Here is a 23,364-nt window from a genome sequence, read left to right on the forward strand (position 1 = left end):
TGGATTTATTCAGCTTATGGTCAGATATGTCCAATTAAGATGCATGAATGGCTTGGACAGTTTTGACCCTCTTTCCTTGAACCAGAATTTGGCTACTTATCGTATTTGCTGGTTAAGATTAGCTTGGGCCGTATTGAACAAGTGTAATAATCCTCCTTCAGCAGGATGATTTTTTAGATATTGGGAGCCTGTATTTGACAGCCCCCAAATCTTATTTTCCTCGGTGAAATATTGCTGTTCCTCCCATTATTCTTACTTGCCCTGATTAATTTTTCTGATGGCAGTTGTTTTTCTACACTCATTTTTCCTCCATACTTGTACTCTTTGGAATTTTGGATCTAGTTGCAAGAGAGATGATTAGAAGGTGATTAATGTTCTGTTCTTGGCCCTCCCTGAAATGTGGTATTGGGAAAACTCACTAACCCTCAGTTTCCTCATCTGTAGACAGGGTATAATAGTTACTTTGGGGGGGTTGTTAAATGATGTAATGTGTATAAAAGCACCTTGGAACCCATGAAGTGTTATATACCATGCATATACTAATAGATGTTAATACTGTTTGTTCTTATTACATTTTACTTTGCTAAATTCAGCCAATGACTCTAATCTTTGAGAATCTTTTGAAACTTGATTTATTTAGTCTGTTTATCTCCTTCAGTTTTATGCCTTCAACCCTTATGAATATACTCTTTTTTAAAAAAAAGTAAATTTATTTATTTATTTTTGGCTGTGTTGGGTCTTTGTTGCTGCGCGTGGGCTTTCTCTAGTTGCGGCGAGCGGGGGCTACTCTTTGTTGCTGTGCACAGGCTTCTCGTTGCGGTGGCTTCTCTTGTTGTGGAGCACGGGCTCTAGGCGCACGGGCTTCAGTAGTTGTGGTGTGCGGGCTTCAGTAGTTGCAGCACGTGGGCCCAGTAGTTGTGGCTCGCGGGCTCTAGAGCGCGGGCTCAGTAGTTGTGGCTCACGGGCTCTAGAGCGCAGGCTCAGTAGTTGTGGCGCACAGGCTTAGTTGCTCCGCGGCATGTGGGATCTTCCCGGACCAGGGCTCAAACCCGTGTCCCCTGCATTAGCAGGTGGATTCTTAACCACTGCGCCACTGGGGATGCCCATGAATATATTCTTTATACGTCCATGTAGGTGATAAAATGTTGCATAGGCTCAGAAAAGACTTTTGTGGTATATTGTAAGAAAACTCTACCAGATTGATACGTTTATCCAAACAATTCTAAGACCTCCTTTTGTTGTCTGTAGGATTTTTTTTTTTTTTTTCTGGTAATCCCAGTTTGTTGGCAGGTCTAATTTATTTTTTATTTTTTTTAAAATTTTTATTTTATATTGGAGTATAGTTGATTTACAATGTTGTGTTAGTTTCAGGTGTACAGCAAAGTGATTCAATTATACATATATATGTAACTATTCTTTTTCAAGTTCTTTTCCCATTTCAGTTATTACCGAATATTGAGCAGAGTTCCCTGTGCTATACAGTACAGTTCCTTTGTAAATCCATTTTCTCCTCTGTTCTTCATCCAGAAGAAATCTGTCTTGAAAATCTGAGTCCATTGGACTCATTATCATTCTGTATAATTCCTTCTTAGAATGATGTGAGCCACGTGATGATGTACACGATGGCCTAGCTTTCTAAGCAGTGTGTCTATTTCTATACACTGGAATCTTCTTGGCTTCTCTCCTCTCCCCCCTTACTGGGTGCATTTATAGTTGCACAGTCACTTTATGTTCTTGTGGGCGTCCCAGTCTTCCCAGGCGTCCTCAGCTGTCTCATTCATGCAGTCAGCATTGCCTTCTGCTGTGCACCTGGCACTGTGCTAAGTACACAGAGAGGATGGTTTCTGCTCTCAGAGTCTCAGAGTTGTAGCAGTTAAAGAAGTTACCATACAAATGGTGTACAGTGGGCACAAAGCAAGGCATTCCAGATTTGACCTTGTGTGAAAGGAGTCTAAGAGAAGTCTTAGCAGTCGAGTCTTGAAAGGTGTGTGAAAGTTTGCTAGGCAGATGGGGAAGGGGTACGAGGTCCCAAGCTGAGAGAGCGGTGTGAATGAAAAAGGGGAATAGTGTCCTTTCCAGAGGGTCATGCCCTGGAATTTCACCTCTGTACTTCATACATTTGTAATACGGATTCCTAAAAATTTCTGGTAGAGCTCTGTCTCTCAGTGCCTTTTCTTTCTTACTATGATGTCTCCTATTACCTGGTCTCTGGGAAAATTATTCCCATTTCTTACATAATGAGAAGGTTTTCAGAGAATATACTCATCTTTATTGTCCTATTAGTTTATTTAGGAAACTGATAAATAGAATTCAGTTTTTCTTTCCCCTGGCCCTGCAGATTTTGCATCAGAAACTTTAGAAATTTACCCTGCGGTGGTATATTGAAGTATAACCTTACAGGCGGATCTTGAGATTTTCCTGGAGAGATGTCTTTTTATTTTTGAATTAATTAATTAAATTGACTTTTGGCTGCATCAGGTCTTAGGTGCAGCATGCGGGATCTTCATTGAGGCACGCAGGGTCTTTCGTTGCAGCGCGTGGGCTTCTCTGTAGTTGTGGCGGCAGGTTTTCTCTTCTCTAGCTGTGGTGTGCAGGCTCCAGGGCGCATGGGCTCTGTAGTTGTGATGCGCAGGTTCCAGAGCTCGTGGGCTCTATAGTTTGTGGCACGCGGGCTCAGCAGTTGTGGCGCATGGGCTTAGTTATCCCTGCGGCATGTGGGATCTTAGTTCCCTGACCAGGGATCGAGCCAGCATCCCCTGCATTGTAAGGCGGATTCTTTACCACTGGACCACGAGGGAAGTCCCTGGAGACATGTCTTAATTCTATGCAACACTTAACCTACTTTGCTGCTGCTGCTTTTTTTTTTTTAATTTATTTATTTTTGGCTGCGTTGGGTCTTCATTGCTACGTGCAGGCTTTCTCTAGTTGCAGCCAGCGGGGGCTACTCTTCGTTGCGATGCGCGGGCTTCTCATTGCGGTGGCTTCTCTCGTTGCGGAGCGTGGGCTCTAGGCTTGTGGGCTTCAGTCGTTGTGGCACGCGGGCTCAGTAGTTGTGGTGCACGGGCTTATTTGCTCCGTGGCACGTGGGATCTTCCCGGGGCTCGAACCCGTGTCCTCTGCATTGGCAGTCGGATTCTTAACCACTACGCCACCAGGGAGGTCCCTATTTTGCTTCTTGATTTATCCACTTATTCCATAAGGAAGAGCAGATGGTAACTCTGCTTTCATCCTTTCCTTGTTCTTGGCATCTGCATTCTCTATCATTTTTCTCACAAATGTTACTTTATAATTGTAAGTTTAAGTAATATTTAACTCTTTTACTATTTAAGGAGAATACCAGGAAACAATGTATTACTTTGGCATTACTTTGGCATATTAAATATGCATTAAAAAATCCTTGTTTTCTGAAAATAGTAGCAGCTTTGAGAATGGCTGGATGGTGAATCACATACTCTGGGCCGATTTTGGGTCTGTCTGGGCCACCACTGCCTGCCCATAGGCTTCCAGCTTTCTAGGTAGTATATGTATTTGTATGCACGGGGATAGCCCTGCGCTCAGAGAATGAAATGAGACAATAGCAGATGGCCAAGCATGCAGTACAATGGGATTAGCACCGGCCTCTCCTTTCCAGGGCTCTCCGCTATGGTTTAAAGTAGTTTTGTGTTACAGTAAATTTCTTATCTTTATAATAAATCACTCACCTGGAAAGTGTAATTGAGCATTTGAATCTGAGCTGCATTCAGAATCTGTGTTAAAATTGTACAGCTTCTTGCTTGATTGATTATAAATGGTAATGTAGCTTGGCGTTTAATTTGCTGACGCAGGCGTTATCATCTTTCCCTTGTATGCTTCTGTAACTTCTCTTTATTTCACCTTGCCTGCATCTCCAGTTTCCTAGGTTTTGGTATTTAGAGTTTAGATTTATCAGTAGCAGAAAGCTAACTGATAATTGAATTAGAAAGTTTTCCCTTTTTGTGGTCCTAGATTGGTTCTTTAAGTCTCCTGTTATTTTGTTTTCGGTAGGAAGTCAGAAAGAACAGGTTCTTTATACACTCTATTTGTTTGCTGTAGAGTCTTGACTTAAGGACATGTTAGTTTCTTCACCTTTTCCATATCATAAAATGGAAAGAATATATTTTATCATTGAAAACAATATTTACTAATTTATTCTGAGAAAATTAATATTTTAAAAATTGTGCTTTTATTTTTAATAAGGATTAATTGTAATGTTTTCTAAATATTATTTTTAAATCACAAGCCAGCTGTTAATGAAGCTAAGTTGAAAGAAGAGCAGGTCAGGCCCTAATTGGATTTTAAGTTGGAAACTTAATATACTTAGGCATTAGAATTTTCCCTTTTCTTTCTTTCTTTCTTATTTTTTAATAGAACTCAGTTTAATTAAAAATTTTTTTCCTCAGTGGAAAATATGTATAGCTAAATTCTTGAAATATTTTATTGAAAAAACAGTGCATAGTAAATGAAGTCTGATTGATGGTAACTTTTCTGCTGGGGAATATGCTCCATATGGATTTACTTTGCTTCATGTAACTTTTTTCCCCTCACTTTTTCAAGTAAACCTTAAGGAGGGTAGATAGTTGAACTTCCAAAGTCTGGTTTAACTTCCATTTGTCAGCAGATAACTTTTTAAATGATGCTGGTATTATACAAGTGGCATCTTACAATGATTGAAGAATTATTCCCTAAAAAAGGGAGGATCTTAGTTTACTTTGTTACAAAATACCTTTTCATTACGATATGTTCCTTCTCACCATCCCTCCTCTTCCAGAACACCCCTCTCCAAAAAGTAAAAACAATAAAAGAAAGCACAACATGCCTCATCCCTACCTTCTGATAATCTAGAAACAATACACTTTCGATATCAGTGATTAAAAGAGAAAGAGCAATAGCATTGTAAAGATAGACGGGGGAGGAAAACCTCCCGCTGCATAGTAAACTATTGCTGAAGCTTAGTGGAGTAAACAGTCATTTTATTTGTGAATCAGGAATTCAGGAAGGGCTCTCTTGCGTAGTTTGTCCCTAATTTGTTTGGTGACAGCTGGGGGTGTCTGCAGCTGGGTGACCCACTACCAGGATGGTTTCTTCATTTGCGTACATCCTGCCTGGGTATTCCTTGGCCTCTGGCTCCGTGGCTCCGTGGCCAGTTAAGGGTTGCGCTAGGAGTTGGTTTGGAAGCAGCAGGGGATTCCTTTTGTCTGTACTCTTTTGGTCACAGTAGTCACAGGACCTAACTTGATTTGGTGGCGGGAGCGTCAAGGAAAATACTCCACGTCTTACTGGAGGAGTGGCAAAGCCACTTACAAAAAAGCACGTGAAGTCGGAGACACTGTTGCGGCCGTCTGTGCAAAATATCTGCTCCGGCTGAATAAAAATGTTGGATAAAGGATTGAGACCGTGAGGGCGAGATTTTGTTTGTGTGGTATGGTAACAAAGCTCTCACTTTCTTTTCTGTTGTCGTATGACTTTTTTGTATATTTCCATGTTCTGCTCAGTGTTTTAATCGCTTATTCATAGGACTTCTACTGTCATCCATTGCTGTCAACAGAAGTCACTTCAAACCAGAAGGAATTCTAAACAGTTTTAAATTGTTTTACCCAATTGAGGCATTATCACTGGGTATGAAAATAATTGATAGGAAAAGGGTACAGAGGAATAAGGTGTGTGGAAAGGGCAGGCTGACAGCAGAAGGTGAATTAATGCTACGTATTCAACTTGGAGATCATCATAGGTGAGCAGCACAACCGTCTAGATGAAAACTTTTGCGTATGAGTGATCTAACGTGGAAGAGACGCCATCTAGAAGCGCGTCAGACTGAGTATGTGCATGGATGACACAGTGATTGCAAGAGAATTTTTAAGTCCATTAGGAACAGAGAAACTTGACTAAACTGTTATTTGTATTTGTGTTATTTGGGGAATAACGCCAGATAAATCTCAGTACTAGAGTAGTTTCACGCTTCGTTGATGGATATTGGGAACCTTGACTTTTTATTTTTTCTGTTTTCTTATTCTGTCACAGAAACTATGCTTTTTAAAGATTGACGCTTCAAATTAATAGATTATAATTTCATTCCATTTATATCAGTGTTTCTTAATGGGGAAGGGAGGGACAGTTTTGTCTCAAAAGGGGCATTGTACAAGGTCTAGAAACATTTTTTGGTTGTAAAAACCCCTGGGTGGAGGGGGCGGAGGGGGGAACCTTGACTTTTAAAGCTAGCACCATGGGGTTAATTGGATTGATGCTTTTTTTTTCCTCCCTAGTTGAGATATAATTCACATCCTATAAACTTTACTAATTTAAACTATATAATTCAGTTGTTTTTGGTATACTTACAAGGTTGTGCAACCATCACTTTTGTCCAGTTCCAGAACATTTTCATGACCCTAAAAAGAAACCCATACCTGTCACAACCCCTATACTCTGCATCCACTGCCTACTTTTTGTCTTTATCAATTTGCCTATGCTAGACATTTCATAGAAATGTAATCATATAATAAGTAGCTTTTTATGTCTTGCTTCTTTAATGTTTTCAAGGTTCATTATGTTGTAGCAAGTGTCAGTACTTTATTCCTTTTTATGGCTGAATAATATTCCATTGTAATGAATATAGCACTTTTTTTTTTTATCCATCCATCAGTTTCTGGACGTTTGGGTGGTTTCCACTTGAATAATGATCATGTTACATCTATGTACAAGTTTTTGTATGAACATACGTTTTTCATTTCTCTTGAGTTTATATCTTGGGGTGGAATTGATGTTAACTTTACCAGTAACTTTTTGAGGAACTGCCAAACTGTTTCTAAAGCGGCTGAACCATTTTACATTTCTGCCAACACTAGTTATTTTTCTTTTTCAAATAGCCATTCTAATGGGTGTGCAGTGGTATGTTGTTGTGGTTTTGACTTCTATTTCCATAATGACTAATGACGTTGAATGTCTTTTCATGTAATTGCTGGCCATCTGTGTATCTTCCTTGGAGAAATGTCTGTTCAGATCCTTTGCCCATTTTTTTTTTTTTTTAATTTTTATTTATTTATTTATTTATCCATCCATGGCCGTGTCGGGTCCTCGCCTCTGTGCGAGGGCCCTCTCCAGTTGCGGCAAGTGGGGACCACTCCTCATCACGGTGCGCGGGCCTCTCACTGTGGCGGCCTCTCCCGTTGCGGAGCACAGGCTCCAGACGCGCAGGCTCAGCAATTGTGGCTCATGGGCCCAGCCGCTCCGCGGCATGTGGGATCCTCCCAGACCGGGGCTCGAACCCGTGTCCCCTGCACTGGCAGGCAGAATCCCAACCACTGCGCCACCAGGGAAGCCCCCTTTGCCCATTTTTAAATTGAGTTATTTGTCTTTTTATTGAGTTCTAGGAAGTCTTTATTCGGGAGATTCCATCCATATCAGATAAGTGATTTGCACATATTTCTCCCATTCTCTGGGTTATCTCTTCACTGTCTTGATAGCATCCTTTGATGCACAAAAGTTTTAAATTTGATGAAGTCCAATTTATCTGTTTTTTCCTTAGTTGCTTATGTTTTTGACATCATATCTAAGAAACCATTGCCTAAGTGAAGGTCACAAAGATTTCCTCCTGTGTTTTCTTCTAAGAGTTTTATAGTTTTAGCTTTTACATTTAGGTCTTTGGTCCATTCCTAGTTAATTTTTGTATGTGGTGTAAGGTAGGGATCCAACTTCATTATTTTGCATGTGGATATCCATTTGTCCCAGCACCATTTGTTGAAAAGACTGTTCTTTTCCCACTGAATGGTCTTGGGACCATTGCTAAAAATCAGTTGTACATAGACACACATGTTCATTTCTGAACTTTAAGTTCTGTTCCATCAATTTATATGTCTGTCTGTTTCCCACATCACACTGTCTTGGTTACTGTAGCTTTGTAGTAGGTTTTGATACTGGACACTGTGAATCTTCTACCTTTGTTCCTTTTCAAGATCGTTTTGGCTTTTGGGCGTCCAAAAAAAGAAGTAACCGCCTCCCCCCAACATCAGGTCTTTCAGCTGATCAACACAGGATGTCTTTTAACTTATTTAGGTTGTTTTTAGTTTCTTTCATTGATGTTGTGTAGTTTTCAGTTTACAAGCCTTGCACTTCTTTAAATTTATTCCTAAATATTTTATTATTTTTGATGCTACTGTAAATGGAATTTTCTTTACTTCATTTTTAGATTATTTATTTTTAGTGTAAAGACATACACGTGATTTTTGTTTATTGGTCTTGGCTTTTGAAACTTGGCTAAATTGGTTTATTATCTTTAATGGTGTTTTAGTGGATTTTTTAGTATTTTTAGATTTTTTAGTATTTTTACGTATAAGATAAAGGCATCTGCAAATAGAGGTAGCTGTACCTTTTCTTTCCAATGTGGCTGCCTTTTATTTCTTTTTCTTCCCTAATTGCCCTTCCCTAATTGCCCTTCCCTAATTGTCCAGTATAATGATGAATAGAGGTGGTGAGAGTGGACATCCTTGTCTTGTTCTTTATCTTAGGGGAAAGGTTTTCATTTTTCACCTTAAGTATGATGTTAACTGGGTTTTTTACAGATGCCTTTTATCCAGTTGAGGAAGTTCCCTTCTATTCCTAGTTTATTGAGTGTTTTTTATCATGAAGAGGTGTTGGATTTTGTCAAATGCTTTTTCTGTAGTTATTGGGATGATCATGTGGTTTCTGTTCTTTATTAATATGGTACATTATATTGATTGATTTTTGTATGGTGAGTCAATCTTGCATTCCTGGGATAAGAGTGGATGTGTTTTTAAAGAGCCTTGTATTTTTCACCTGGAGAGATGTAGAAACTTGTTCTACCACCATTATCATGGAGGCAATAGGAATGGACCTGAGAGAACATAGCCTTTGGATAAATGCTTTATTTTCAAGTGCTAGGGTATAATATAAACAAGAAGCATTCAAAGGCTTATAGTGTAATGCTTTGTACAACACAGAAGTAATTTTGACTCTTATTAAAACATCATTTCTTTGGACTTTTAAGTAGCTTCGTGAATAATTTGAGGATTTATGTGATGTGTCCATTTCCTATTAATCGTATGCCGTATTAATATTCTCAGAGTCTTGCAAGCTCTAGTTTGGAGTGCCCTGACTTCTGTTTTGACTGAAAACATATTTTAAACTTGAAGAATGGTAATTAACAAGTCAATATGGAAGGGTCAGATTCCTTTTGGGACAAAGGTTGTTCTTAGTAGTCTCTCAGGAGACCTTGTAGCAGGAACTTGTCAGAGTATAAATATTACATAGATAAATATCTAGAAAGAGGCAAAGGATTTGGAAAAAAAAATGCTTGATCAGAGTTTTGAAGCACAGTTAATATTTTCTTCTGCTTAAAACTGCTTATAATTTGGCATGAATTAACTTGCATTGCATTCTCACCTGTGGGAATGCCTGTTTTTGGATAGACGCCTAGGTGCCTGTCAACTCTAGTTGAGAAGTTGGAATAATTAACCTCCTGAAGAAATTATTAAATCAAACTTTGATGAAGTAGCTTTTTGTGCTCTTCCTTCTCTCTGCCATACCGATATGTACACCCTCACCAGAAAAGAGCTTCCAGCATCAGATGTGTATTTTGTCCTTTATCTGTTTTATCTTCCTGTAATTGCCAGACCTCCTTACTTTTTTCTCCTAACACTTTTTTTTTCCTGCAGGGGTTTTTCAGATTAGAAAAATCATTCAAGTTGACCAAGGAGAATTTACTAAATTTAATAAGATTCTTGGGCTTCCATTGCATATAGGTGAGGAACTGTTGTTTGGATCTGTTCTCCCTGCATCCCAACCAGGCCAAACTCTTACACAGCAAATTTGGTAACACAGTATCTTTGTAAAACAGCTAAGCAAGCAATTTTAAGTGAAGTGGCTATTCGTTTTAGAAAATATTGTGGGTATTTGAAAAGAATGCCACTAATTAATGATTTGTAACTTTTCTCCTACCCTTTTGACAATCTGATGAAAGCTGTGGGTGCTCTTCATGTAAAAATGCACATGGCTCGTTTGTGTGGACTGGGATGTCAGACACACCTTAAAGGCCATCCCTGAACTCCTGCTTCAAAATGCCCACCATTGGTGAAACAATCAAGTTGGGATACAAGGGTCTCTAGGTTTTACAAAGCCATAAAATTATGTATATGGTTCAAATACAGCATAAATTGAGAGCAATTACAATTTCATGTTAAATATTATTTAACTAGAAAGAGCATACATAGCTGCTGGGTATAATGGATGCTGTGATGAGTGACCCAGATCCCTGCTGAGGGTTGAAGGATGTATTCCCCCAGGTGCTGGAAGTATCCCCTGTGGAGATTGCGTTGGCTAAAGAGACCTACCTTGTACAAGGCCACATCCCTTCCCATTGGTATCCGATGATGGATCCTTGTAGGGTACAAGGGCTTGAATCCATTGCCCTGACTTGGGGCAACTCTGAAAGGTCATCGCAGATTCAGAGCTCCCCATGGGGTTGTCTGAATCCTTTGGGACTTCATGGCAGCCTAATTTCTCCCTCTGCACCATCATGCTCCCCGCCCCCCCAACTTCCTTTCCACTGGTATTGATCCCAAGAGCACCCTCTAATTTCTTGAACAATAAAATCTGTCTCAAGGTCTGCTTCTTGGGAAACCCAGCCTTGTCACACTAGGATTGACTTTTAGTACAAGTTAGCTTACTTCAGGCCATAAAAGAAGGCCTGGCTAAAATAAAAATTGAGTGAGATGAACTTGAATTTAGACTTAAAATATGTGAAGCATCCTATTGCTGTTTCCTTTGGACCTTATATTTCAAATAGGTTTTGCAAGTCTTGGTTTCTCTGGATTCATTTGTTATCTCTCAGTCTTCCTTTGGCATTGCGGAAAACCCCCCAAGTCTCTGACAGCTTGGTTTGGTCCCACAGTATGAACCTGTGGAAGGTGTGGGTTAAATAGAAACGCTCACATGTCCCACAGAAACCCCTAGAGATTTCCCATGTTGGTAAGTGCATATGTTAGGAGAATCTCTCTTATCATGATCCTAATCATATTTCTTGTAAATCCTGAGATTTCTCAGATAGGAGTTAGAAAATTATTGCTTTTGTCATTATCATTGAAATCATGTATGTCCATTTGGAATATTTGAAAAATGTGGAAAAGGTATAACAAGGAAAATTCTATGTAAAAATAAACTTTTCCTTCAAATTGGGATAATATTGTACATTCTGATAACTTTTCTTTTTCATGTAATGTTATATAATAAAGAAGTTTGCATGTCCTTAATTAATCATCAAGTATATGAACTGTAATGGTTGATAGAGCATATTTAATTTAGCTAGCCTTCTATTGTTATGTACTTGATTTTTCCCGACTTTGTTATTGGTAATAAGTAATACAAAGAATAGTGGTTCTTTGTGGGGGGATGGGCAGAAACTAAGCCTAGTGTGTCTGCTTTAATTAGTTACTTAAAAATACTGAGTTCTTTCATCACTAAAATGTAGTGAACTATTAGATCTAAGAGTGTTCTATCTATTGTTATCGTACACCTTCAAGGGATGCCATTCGTATAGGTGTGAATTGAGGTCCTAGGTACAGTCTCATCATTGCCGCTGCTTCACAAGGACAGCCACCGTGGGTTTATGGGTCCTCTTTTTGTTGTTTTTTTTTTTTTTTTTGAGCAATTTTAGCATATGAATATCCGTCAAGTTTTTATATATGCCTGCCAGATATAAAAAGAAGTATTTGAGCCATTTCCTTAATTGTCTACCAAGCAGATCTTGACTAGCAGTGTGACCTTTGGTCTCACCAGCTTTTGCTTCATATTATCCAGTTATTTTAATTCAAGAGGTCCCTAGTTCCATTATCTGTACCATGAGCAAGTCTATCAAGGAACTTACTTTCCCTCCCAGCAATTAATAAAATCTAACCGGAGCAATGGACTCTGTATTTTCCTAAAGGTCATACCTATACTTCCTGTATAGTTCAATTTGAACAGTTTTTAAGATAAAATACAGTAGTACTCTGCTGAAGTTTATTACTTTTTAAATGTTCTCGTCTTTCCCATCATAAGAATACAGTTGTATTTTAGAATTGAAAGGAATATTAGTGGTCTTTGTCTTGTAGGTAGGTAATTAGAAAGAACAAGTAACTTGCCCAGTGGGACATAGCTAGCTATTTATTCATCACGGTAATCCGTCCATTACTTATATGATGAGAGAATAGCACAATTGGGAGGGAAACTCAACCAAAGAAATAATTGGTTGTGTCAGCCAGAATCTTTGCTGGGCTTATTAAAGACCCTAAACAGTCATTGAGAATATAGATGTGGGAGTTTTAACAACCTAAATTGTGTTTAAAACACTGCTTAGAGTTCCACATGACTTTGTTGCTCTTGTATCCTCTAATCGTTGGAAACACATAACTGGACAAGTAAAATTTAGAGACCAGTACAGTCTGGGCAAACCCTGATCATTTTGGTAAAGTATAGTTGTGCCTTGTTAGTACATTTCACAGGCCTGCAGGATGGTAGACAGACAATTGCGTAGATCAGGGGACTTAGTGAATTTTTCCTTTTTAGATTCCATTGATTACTGTAGGTCTCTTTTGCCAGCTGATTATGACCAGTTCATCCAGACTGTACTTTTACCACTGATACTGAGAGGTATTATTAACCAAGAAGGTAAAGGTCAGAGCCTTTCTGAGTAACTTGCTTTCCACAATAACATTTGACACTGACGGCTGCTTAGAACAAGTGTGGAGGCATCATCCAAAAAATTCTTTCCTTTAAATGATGTTCCAGGTAGCTAGGTGACTGCAAGGAGTATTTTGGGATTTCTTGTCCTTAGAACTACATCCTGTAGGAAGTCCCTTCTACGTTTGCTCAGTGATTAGGGCCTCAGCAGCAGAGCAGTCAGTTCCACTTGACTAGGAATAAATCACCCACGTTGAACCATGATAGTTTCTGACAACTGGCAATGCTGATAAAAACCAAAACAAAAGATGTTAAGAAATCTGTGCCAGTGTGGAGCTGGTGTGCAGATTTGATGGATTCACGTGCAGCATGCGTTCTGCGTTAGTCTTCCTCCTCTTTCATCGGTTTTTCTCTCTTTGTAAAATAAAAATTGTACGAGAAGAAAGGCTCTGTATCATATAATAATTATTTCGATTTTCTTTCTAGCCCAGTTAACAGAGTTATACCCTAATTAGAGAGGTCATTTTAAGGAAAACGCCTTCCTTCTCTAAATAGTTATTTAGAAAGTGTTTCCTTCTTGAATTCTTCACTCTTAGTTCTTCTCTATGATTTTAGGCTGTATGTATAAACCTGATTGACCCTTCCCCTCCCTATTCATCACCAGGGACACAGATAATATAGACTAAACACCAATTCCTTCGATCTTTGCACAATTTTACTCATGCAGAAATTGAATACATGTTAATAGCTGCTTAATGATTTCTTCTTAATACAGATCGGTTATGCATAAAGTAGGAAGAGCCCATAGAATTATAAAATACATTATTTTCTGCAACAATTTTTTATTAATTTTCAGTATTGCTAAGTATAAGTTATTAAAGTAAAAGAAGAAAAGCTTTTTTAGCTATTGTTAAGTGCTCCTTAGTCCGTGTGTATAAATAAACTAGCCTCCTTCTACCCCTTGAAAGGCCAAACAGACTGTCTTAATACTATCATGATATTGATCCTGATATCAAGTACCTTTGGTTCTGCCCACCAGCTTTAGTGTGTTATGTTTGACTATACACGGAAGTACATAGAAGATGCTCTTCTGCATTGGCAGTGGTTTGGTACCTCCACCCTTCCTTCTTTGCTTTCTGTAGGGGAGAATATTTTCTTATGTGACCGTAGTAATAACATTGTGTTTATTGATAAACACTACTTAATAACAAGGAATCATTTATGGAAAGATGCTTGAGACATCTTTGTGTGATTCTTCTTTTCCCCCCCCGCCCCCCATCATAGAACATATTATTTATAGCACAGTGATTAAGAGTAGAATTCTGGAGCTAGATTGCCTAATAATTATAGTCTTGTGGCGGAGCTTCAATAGTTGTTATATACATAGATTTCTGAAAACAGTGCCTGATACATACCACACTCTCTGTGTTAGTGGTGCCTCTTGTCACCACTGCCGCCGCCTCCTCCACCACCCCCATCACGAGTAATTTTTTGTTGTTTTTATCATATTGCCATTTTAGGGATTCTGTGGTTTCTGCTTCTACAAAATGGTAAGTTTTTTTCTTGGGTAGATATTCTGAGCATGTTTAAAGGAGTATTTTTCCACTTAGCATGATTCTGAAGCAGTCATCTTTATCATTAATAGTCGAGTATGTGCATAACTGATCCAGTTTTTCTTTTAGCTGTTGTATTCAAAGCTTTTGTAAATAGTGTATTTTAGATCCTGTGGATAATTGAACTTGGTATAGAATGGGATTTCCACTATATAGTTTATAGAAATTGCATAGTAAATACTGAAAGGGTGTGATATGGGACTATTAGGGTGAACAGTTTTCACAGCCTCTATATTGGATTAGTTAAAAGAAGAGAATAATGGCAAGATTAATATGATAGCATTCATACACCCCTTGGTTAGCAACGTCTGAACCCAGAGAGCCTTGATCACAAAATCACAATTTTGAGTCTCAACCAAAGTGAGGATATATAAAAGGAGTTTTCAGTAGGATTCAGCTGCTGTCCATCATGATGCTGGGTAAAGGGAAAGTGCTTTGTACACACCCATCCTCCCACACACCACACAGAGCCTCTTTTGGGTTAAGGCTCTTGCAGCTGGTTTGCACATATCTGTATCTACTGCAGGTCTTCCTTGCCGATAGCAGCTTGCCCAAAGGAGACAGCTCTAGTGAGCGCTGCCCTTTCTTCACCGTGGAATGGCTGTTTCTGCTCTCCAGGAATAGCCATCCTCTTCCTCCCCTCCAACTCAACAGTTTAGACAGCTGGCTAATTGGGTAAGAAAGTAGCTTAGGGAGAACTTGTTAATGGGGATTTTACCTGGTTTAGTAGCTTCTGATCCTGAGTATATCAGGAAAAGTCTTTTTGTTTGTTGGTTGGTTTGTTTGTTTTTGTTTTTGCTGGCAAAGAATAATGGATCCCTTTAATAGTTGGACTACATACAAATTATACAAGTGGAATTGTTAACAGTTAACATCTTAATTATTTCTTAGATGCTGATGATGGAGGAGAAAGAAGGGTATAATCCTTATTATGCATGTAAGGGCTGTTTGCATATTAGGTGGGCTCATAAAACAAATCTCTGGTTTCTTGTATGTAAAACTTGGTTGGTTCTATGAAGTTTTATTTTTTAAAAAAGGTGGTTGTACTGCTCTTTCTTGGTAAAAAAGTCTAATCAACAGAATGATATCTTTTTTGTGTGTGTAAGGTTTATATGTCAGCAACTAGGATGACCCGCACAGCTGGTTAAATATGTAAACACCAGGGCATTGCCTTCTGTATGTTATGGAGTACTAGATTTTTAAGTGGCAGAATCTCTTTAGTGGTTGTGAATTTACCTAAGTATTGATCCATATGAGATTCCAATAGGAGTGTCTGATTAAACTAAAGGAAACTAATGCTTTTCATATGTGATGGTCTTTTCTCTCACAGTATGCTTTGGACTTTATCGGCATGGAAAAGACTGGAGCCAGTTGCAGTGGTTCACCTGTAGGATTCTTCCTTCGTTAAAGAGTGAAAATCCAAGCCTGACAGTACTCATGGTTCCCTGTTCTGAGTTCGCTGAATCTTTTTGCTTAGCTTATTTGTTCTGCTGTGGAATTCTCAGGGACTGTAGAGAGGGACCTTTTTTTCTTCCCCTTGGAAGGGTCTGCTTGGAATGAAGCAGACCCTTAAAGAGCTTATATTAAATTGATTGATGCAGGAATTATTTGAAGGTTGGATTTAGGTTCTTTTGTAGTTCTTTTCTTGGCAGAAGTCTATGTGTATGCCTAAATACAGTTTATAAAAGTCCAAGCCTATGTATTATTTACTGACTAATGAACCAGAATTTATTATAGACCTGATGTGTGCCAGATATGAAGATACAAAGCTGGGGTAGAGGAGTAAGATCCAGTCTATTTGTGGAGATGTGTATAGAATGAGTAATAACAATATGGTTGGAGATTCGTGTTATAATGTATAGATAGATGAAAGAATGGAGATAAATGTATAGATAGAGAAAAGAATGGGAGATGTGTATATGTATGTATGTAGATCAATACTTTGTTCATGTGTGATGGCATACAGACTGTGGTCATCTTATTGTCATGGGGATAAGAGCAAGAAAGTCGTCCCAAAGCAGATAACATTTATGTTGCTTTTTGAAAGCCATGTGAAATAAACCAGCTAGTTCAAGAGTAGACGATGATATTATATTCTCCTGCTTCATTTTTCTCTGTAGGACTTATCACCATCCTACATACTATGTTCATTTCATTCATTCATTCCTTGTCTATCATATTAGGATTAAGCTCTTTGAGGGTAGGGATTTTTGTCTGTTTGGATTAATTCTATATCCTCAACACCTAGAAAACTGCCTGGCACGTAGCTGAATGAAAGAATGAAGTTTGTGAGTTTTCGAATAGTTGTCTTACTTATTTTCCTTTTGCTTATTAAGAATCTCTCTCTACAGTTCCTCCATATTTTTGCTTACTATTTTTCATTGTGTGTACGGGAGTCTCCCTAGTGATAATATGCTGTTTCCACACTATTTCACAAACCCATCCCCTATTTTCCATCTCTCTTAACTCACTTAGTTTCCAAACTCTCTTACCTGAATTGATACGATCTCCTAGCTGTTCTCATGTCTCTACGTAACTCCCCTTAGATATTGAATATCTTCTCCACAGCTATCAGAATTATCAGTCTGAAATACAGAACTGACCGGACTGTTTCTTTGCTTAAAAGTCCCTAATAGTCCCCATCTGTCTAGAGTAAAATGTGTGCTCGTTAGAATGGCACGGAAGCCCATCCATAGCTTGGATTCAGGTACATAAAGTCCCCTTCCCATCTTATAATGAAAATGGGTCTGTTCATTTTTCTTTGTGTCACTAGTGCCTGGCATATAATAGAGACTTCACCAGTAGTTTTTTGAGTAAATGAATGCGTACTAGGGTATATGAAGGAATGAATAACTATAATAATAAATTTCATTGAAAATGCTTGCTGTTGAAATAAAAGATGATATAAAAACCTAACTTGAACACTAGCATTTAAGAACAGTTTTTCCGGGCTTCCCTGGTGGCGCGGTGGTTGAGAATCTGCCTGCCAATGCAGGGGACACGGGTTCGAGCCCTGGTCTGGGAAGATCCCACATGCCGCGGAGCAGCTGGGCCCGTGAGCCACAACTACTGAGCCTGCGCGTCTGGAGCCTGTGCTCCACAACAAGAGAGGCCGCGACAGTGAGAGGCCCGCGACCGCGGTGAAGGGTGGCCCCCGCTCGCCACAACCAAAGAAAGCCCTCACACAGAAACGAAGACCCAACACAGCCAAAAATAAATAAATAAATTTAAGAACAGTTTTTCCTTTTTACAGCTGATTTGTTTTTCTTAGCATCCAGCTGTTCAATTTGCTGTCCTCCCTCAGCATTTTTTAAAGGAATCTCTCTGGGCATTTACACTGTTGCTTTGGAAGTAATCCAGTTTCTCATGGCTCTCCTCTCTGTAGGTCTTCCCTCTATCCCCATCCCTATATGTTGGGTCTTTTCTCCCTAGCTACTTTCCTTATTTCTTTATAGAGATTTATGACTCTGCATGTATGAGCATACCCATGTGTATGTCTTTTCTCTCTTCTGGCTATAAGTTCTCAGTTTAAAGCTTTGCATGAAGTTCTAAGACCCTTAGGGTTAAATTACTTCCACAGAGCACACACTGACAACCCTGATCTACCTGTTTCCAACTTAAAATGATTTTTATTGTGACTGTTTGTATTTCTCTGAATTTCCTTTTTTTCCCCCCCTTAAATGTGTGTGCACAACTCAGATTGAAAAGCTCCAAGAGCAACTTGGAGATAAGGAAAAGCAGATGAGCAGCTTGAAGGAGCGAGTCAAATCCTTGCAGGCTGACACCACCAACACTGACACCGCCTTGACTACTTTGGAGGAGGCCCTTGCCGAGAAGGTGGGTGACTGGCCCAGACTCCTCACAGACACATTTCTTCTGCCTTCTCATTAATCTGAAAGTCACTTTAGTGATGAGACTTGATAGAGGAGACAGAAGAAGTCGCTTTGGCAAAAGGGAAAAGAGCTGCCTGTACTGTTGCTGACGTACCCAGTGTAAGGGAAAGAAGATTCGTTTTGTTGTTGCCAATTTAAGCACCTGTTGCTAGGCAGGATGGATTCCGTACTGGAGGGCAGTGGCTGAAGTTTCTAAAGAACCAGCCATGTGCTCCCTGTTTACTATCTTCTTTTTATGTGTATGGTCAGCTAGAATTCGGTGATGTGGGAATGTCAGACGCTGACCATCAGGAGGCAACATTAGTTCTCTTTTACTGTGCCGCATTGGGATCTAATATATTCATGGGTTTTAGTTATTAATACAGTGTACTTGCTGTTTTTCTAGTCGTGGCCTTGCCACTTCATTTTGCCTTCATGAGCAAACCTAGTTTTTACAGGAATGGTTGATTAAATAAAGAAGTGGCCCAACATGACAAGTGTTAATGTCTTGGAGGAGGTTTAAGGACTCTTGGTGGGGCATTTTAATTGGATTCTTCTTCTTCTTCTTTTTTCTTTAAGGGATAGGGTTACTGTTCCTTAAGCCTCTTGGACTCAGAATGTTTCAGGCTTCCTGCCCAGGGATCAAGGCTTGATCCCCGAATATATTCAGAAATAATACCCATAAATGTACTTAAATTGCTTCAACTTTCAAACTTCTTGAGTATCTGTTGACAGAAGTTTTAATGGTTTCTCTTTTCTTTATCCTTCTTTATGCTTTAAGCTCAACAAATCATAATCTCTCCAACCTCCTCCTGTTTGCTGTGTGAGTTGTGAGTTGTTTCCATTGCTTTGTAGGCAACATGTGAATTATATATAGAAAAGAAATATTTGCTACTTATTGTCCTTAGGGTATATGTATAAGTTTTTTGTTGCTTGGGATTTGAATAAATGAGATTATTCCAAAAGAATACTCTAGGGACATCTAATACTAATTAAGGTTATAGGAAAAGAAACCTAGGGGAATCAAAAGAACAAAACCAGATGTATGTTAGGGCAAGATAGGTTGGAAGGTTGAATTCTTTACAAGGTCAATTATTAACGACCTATCACTGTCTTTTGAATGGAGGATGGAAGGGTGAAATTTTATCAGCTAGAAGCTGAATTGCAGTCATATGATAGAAGTATGAAAGGAATTTTCTCATGTATTGATGTGCTCTCTTATCAGGAGCGGACAATCGAACGCTTAAAGGACCAGCGGCACCGAGATGAGCAAGAAAAGCAGGAGGAAATTGATAACTACAAAAAAGATCTTAAAGACCTGAAAGAAAAAGTCAGCCTGTTGCAAGGCGACCTCTCAGAGAAAGAGGTCAAGATCACCAAAATGGAATTATTTGGTTTGCTTAGCCAGTGCATTGTGTGTATATGTTGTTGGTGTTTACATAATGCGTATAAAAAAAGGGTCTGTTGGAAGATTTAAAGAATCTTCTTACAGCAGGGATTATTTCAGGCAGCTTTGCAGAGATATAGTAGATGGAATCATTTCTTTCCTAAGTCTTGCCTCTTACCTCTTGCAACTGTTATGAGTTGGCTTCTTACTTGCTAATGACGTTTTACAGATCCTAAAATAACAGTATTTCTCCAGTTACATTTGGAGAAATACTGTGCTAATGGTGAGAAAGCTGATAGACGAACGGCATATGCACAAGGAGGACAGTTTATTTACATCAGCTCTTAACGATCACCTCAGCATTGGCAGAGAAATCTTAAATGATTGTTGACCAATTAGGTGACTTAATAGACTTTGATTTTACTTTTGAAGAATCTTGTCGATGTCACCTAAATAGCAGAAATGCCTAATGCCTTGTGATCAGATAATAATGAGCTTTAGGGACATTCTCAGGGTTTTCTTTCTAATATCTTTAGGAAAATTTATGGGAATTTGTGTTTCTAATAGAATGTTTCTTCCAAAATTAGAAGAGAAGAAAAAAGTCAGTGTAGCTACTAAGGTTGACTGCTTACATTCACAAAGCTTGATCTACTTCCATTTATTTTGTGGGAATGGATATGTATTGGTAGAGCTCTTTAAGTCACTATTCAGTTGGTATTTCTTGGGAATTCATTCTGTTTTAGTTAGAACTTGAAAGCCAGAGCTAATGTTGTTGTTCTGTATTTCATGTTCTTGAAATGGAAATATGTCAGTATATGCTAATGGAAAGAAACTACAAACCACCAGGAAAATAAATTTAAGAATTTAAATCTCCATTTTGTTAATAAATAGTATTTATTCTAGATGTATGTTGCTTCTTTTAGGCTTCACTCTTGGATCTGCAAGAGCATGCTTCTTCCCTAGCTTCCGCAGGACTGAAAAAGGACTCACGGCTTAAGACACTAGAAATTGCTTTGGAGCAGAAGAAGGAAGAGTGTCTGAAGATGGACTCGCAGTTGAAAAAGGTTAAAGAAAACTTTTCCAATTTCTTGCTTTGCTTTATTTATTTTTTTTAAGTTTCTGCTTTATAACAAAGTGAATCAGCTATACATAAACATATATCCCCATATCTCCTCCCTCTTGCATCTCCCTCCCATCCTCCCTATCCCACCCCTCTAGGTGGTCACAAAGCACTGAGCTGATCTCCCTGTGCTGTGCGGCTGCTTCCCACTAGCTATCTGCTTTACGTTTGGTAGTGTATATATGTCCATGCCACTCTCTCACTCCGTCCCAGCTTACCCTTCCCCCTCCCCGTGTCCTCAAGTCCATTCTCTACATCTGCGTCTTTATTCCTGTCCTGCCCCTAGGTTCTTCATAACTTTTTTTTTTTTTTAGATTCCGTATATATGTGTTAGCATACGGTATTTGTTTTTCTCTTTCTGACTTACTTCACTCTGTATGACAGACTCTAGGTCCATCCACCTCACTGCAAGTAACTCAATTTCATTTCTTTTTATGGCTGAGTAATATTCTATTGTATATATGTGCAACATCTTCTTTATCCATTCATCTGTTGATGGACACTTAGGTTGCTTCCATGTCCTGGCTATTGTAAATAGAGCTGTAATGAACATTGTGGTACATGACTCTTTTTGAATTATGGTTTTCTCAGGGTATATGCCCAGTAGTGGGATTGCTGGGTTGTATGGTAGTTCTATTTATAGTTTCTTAAGGAACCTCCCTACTGTTCTCCATAGTGGTTGTATCAATTTACATTCCCACCAACAGTGCAAGAGGGTTCCCTTTTTTCTCCACACCCTCTCCAGCATTTATTGTTTGTAGATTTTTTGATAATGGCCATTCTGACTGGTGTGAGGTGATACCTCATTGTAGTTTGGATTTGCATTTCTCTAATGATTAGTGATGTTGCGCATACTTTCATGTGTTTGTTGGCAATCTGTATATCTTCTTTGGAGAAATGTCTATTTAGGTCTTCTGCCCATTTTTGGATTGGGTTGATTGTTTTTTGATATTGAACCGCATGAGCTGCTTGTATATTTTGGAGTTTAATCCTTTGTCAGTTGCTTCATTTGCAAATATTTTCTCCCATTCTGAGGGTTGTCTTCTCATCTTGTTTATGGTTTCCTTTGCTGTGCAAAAGCTTCTAAGTTTCTAGGTCCCATTTGTTTATTTTTGTTTTTATTTCCATTTCTCTAGGAGGTGGGTCAAAAAGGATCTTGCTGCGATTTATGTCATAGAGTGTTCTGCCTCTGTTTTCCTCTAAGAGTTTGATAGTGTCTGGCCTTACATTTAGGTCTTTAACCCATTTTGAGTCTATTTTTGTGTATGGTGTTAGGGAGTGTTCTGCTTTCATTCTTTTACATGTAGCTGTCCAGTTTTCCCAGCACCATTTATTGAAGAGGCTGTCTTTTCTCCATTGTATATTCTTGCCTCCTTTGTCAAGAATAAGGTGACCATATGTGAGTGGGTTTATCTCTGGGCTTTTTACCCTGTTCCATTGATCTGTATTTCTGTTTTTGTGCCAGTCCCATACTGTCTTGATGACTGTTCTTGCTTTGCTTTAAATAACAGCATAGTAGAAAACTCTATAGTGTCCATATGGAATAACTTACCAGTGGAGTACTAATCTCCTAAAATTCAAAATACCATTTATACCTTGATTAATTCTCTTGGCATTCTTATCCTATTTTACTTTACTCCTGAGAGTCCCCAAACTCTTAGAAAATTGGCAATTCAGAGTAAGATTAAAATATGCAGCTCCTTTATAGATGAAATGTTAAGACCACAATGTAAAAATGTCAGTTATCTGATATTTTTCTTCTATTAGCATTAGGCTTCCTGGAAAGAGATAATTTAACAGTGATAGTCACCCATACTGGTGAATATTAGAATTTGGTACAGGTATTTACTATCCATTTCATTGATTTACACCTCTCTAATATTTATATGGCAGTTTGTGGTTTTCAAAGCACTTTCATACTTATTATCTCTGAGTTATACCAACTCTGATTAACTGGGTCCAGTTCATGTGATTACTGATGAGAAGGGGGCCCAGCCTAGTCTTGAGACTTGGTGGTGTTCTTTTGACATATATTGGGTGTGTTCAGCATGAACACCTTGTGATGAATCATTATGTAGGGTATGCCAGAAATGAAGTCATATTCTTAAGCTAAGGAAAGGAAGAAAATCCAGTAGCTTAAAGTTACTTTTGAATAAGTAGGAAAATACTTTTTTTGAGATTAACTAATTCAGATTTGGTAATTGACTTTTTTCCCCCTCACTAAAGAAGTGGAGGTAATTTTCTATTTAATACTGGAATATTGAAGGTAAGACTGTTAGATGTATTTAGGATTATGAAACTGAGCAGTAACTGTCAAGAGTAATAAATGTTATTCACTAATATTCCAAACTCGCCTATTTATGGCAATCCCGCATTTTCTCTTTGTTTATTTTTAATCTCCTTGTTATGATACTTCTATAGCTGGCCATTTTTATGATCTCTTAAACTTTGTGTTTAGGTTCATGAGAAAAAATAAAGTTATCTTTGGGTAGAGGACTTGGTGGCTTCCCCCTACTCTGATTTATTACTTGTTTTTCTGCTAATTGCCATTTTACTTTTCGTATTTTCCCTTCTTTCATTCTGGACAACTGTAACTTTTCATTTTAATTAATTAGTGATGTTTTCCTATTACACTGCTCCCACAACGCCCTCCTCCAACCTAAATATAGGTTGCTCTAGAGTTTGCAA

General features: G+C 38.6%; 2 protein-coding genes across 10 annotated transcripts in view; one reads left to right on the forward strand and one right to left on the reverse strand.

Annotated features, from left to right (window-relative positions):
- LOC137759783 (ELKS/Rab6-interacting/CAST family member 1-like) overlaps positions 1–23,364 on the forward strand; it is a 901,087-nt gene that overhangs the window by 121,397 nt on the left and 756,326 nt on the right. Inside the window, 3 exon segments of the mRNA XM_068536391.1 lie at positions 17,997–18,134; positions 19,395–19,535; positions 20,480–20,620. Coding sequence (XP_068392492.1) covers positions 17,997–18,134; positions 19,395–19,535; positions 20,480–20,620 — 420 coding nt within the window.
- Positions 1–23,364, reverse strand: part of LOC137759781 (ELKS/Rab6-interacting/CAST family member 1-like) — a 167,669-nt gene that overhangs the window by 40,735 nt on the left and 103,570 nt on the right. Inside the window, exon 3 of one of the 9 annotated variants that reach the window (XR_011073193.1) lies at positions 13,012–13,098. The exons of the other annotated variants lie outside the window; for them this stretch is intronic. The gene's annotated coding sequence lies outside the window, so the exon portion shown is untranslated. Of the gene's footprint in view, positions 1–13,011; positions 13,099–23,364 lie in introns of those variants that run through there. 9 annotated transcript variants of the gene reach the window in all.

Source organism: Eschrichtius robustus, chromosome 2 (assembly GCF_028021215.1).
Source record: "Eschrichtius robustus isolate mEscRob2 chromosome 2, mEscRob2.pri, whole genome shotgun sequence".
Classification (NCBI taxonomy): Eukaryota; Metazoa; Chordata; class Mammalia; order Artiodactyla; family Eschrichtiidae; genus Eschrichtius; species Eschrichtius robustus.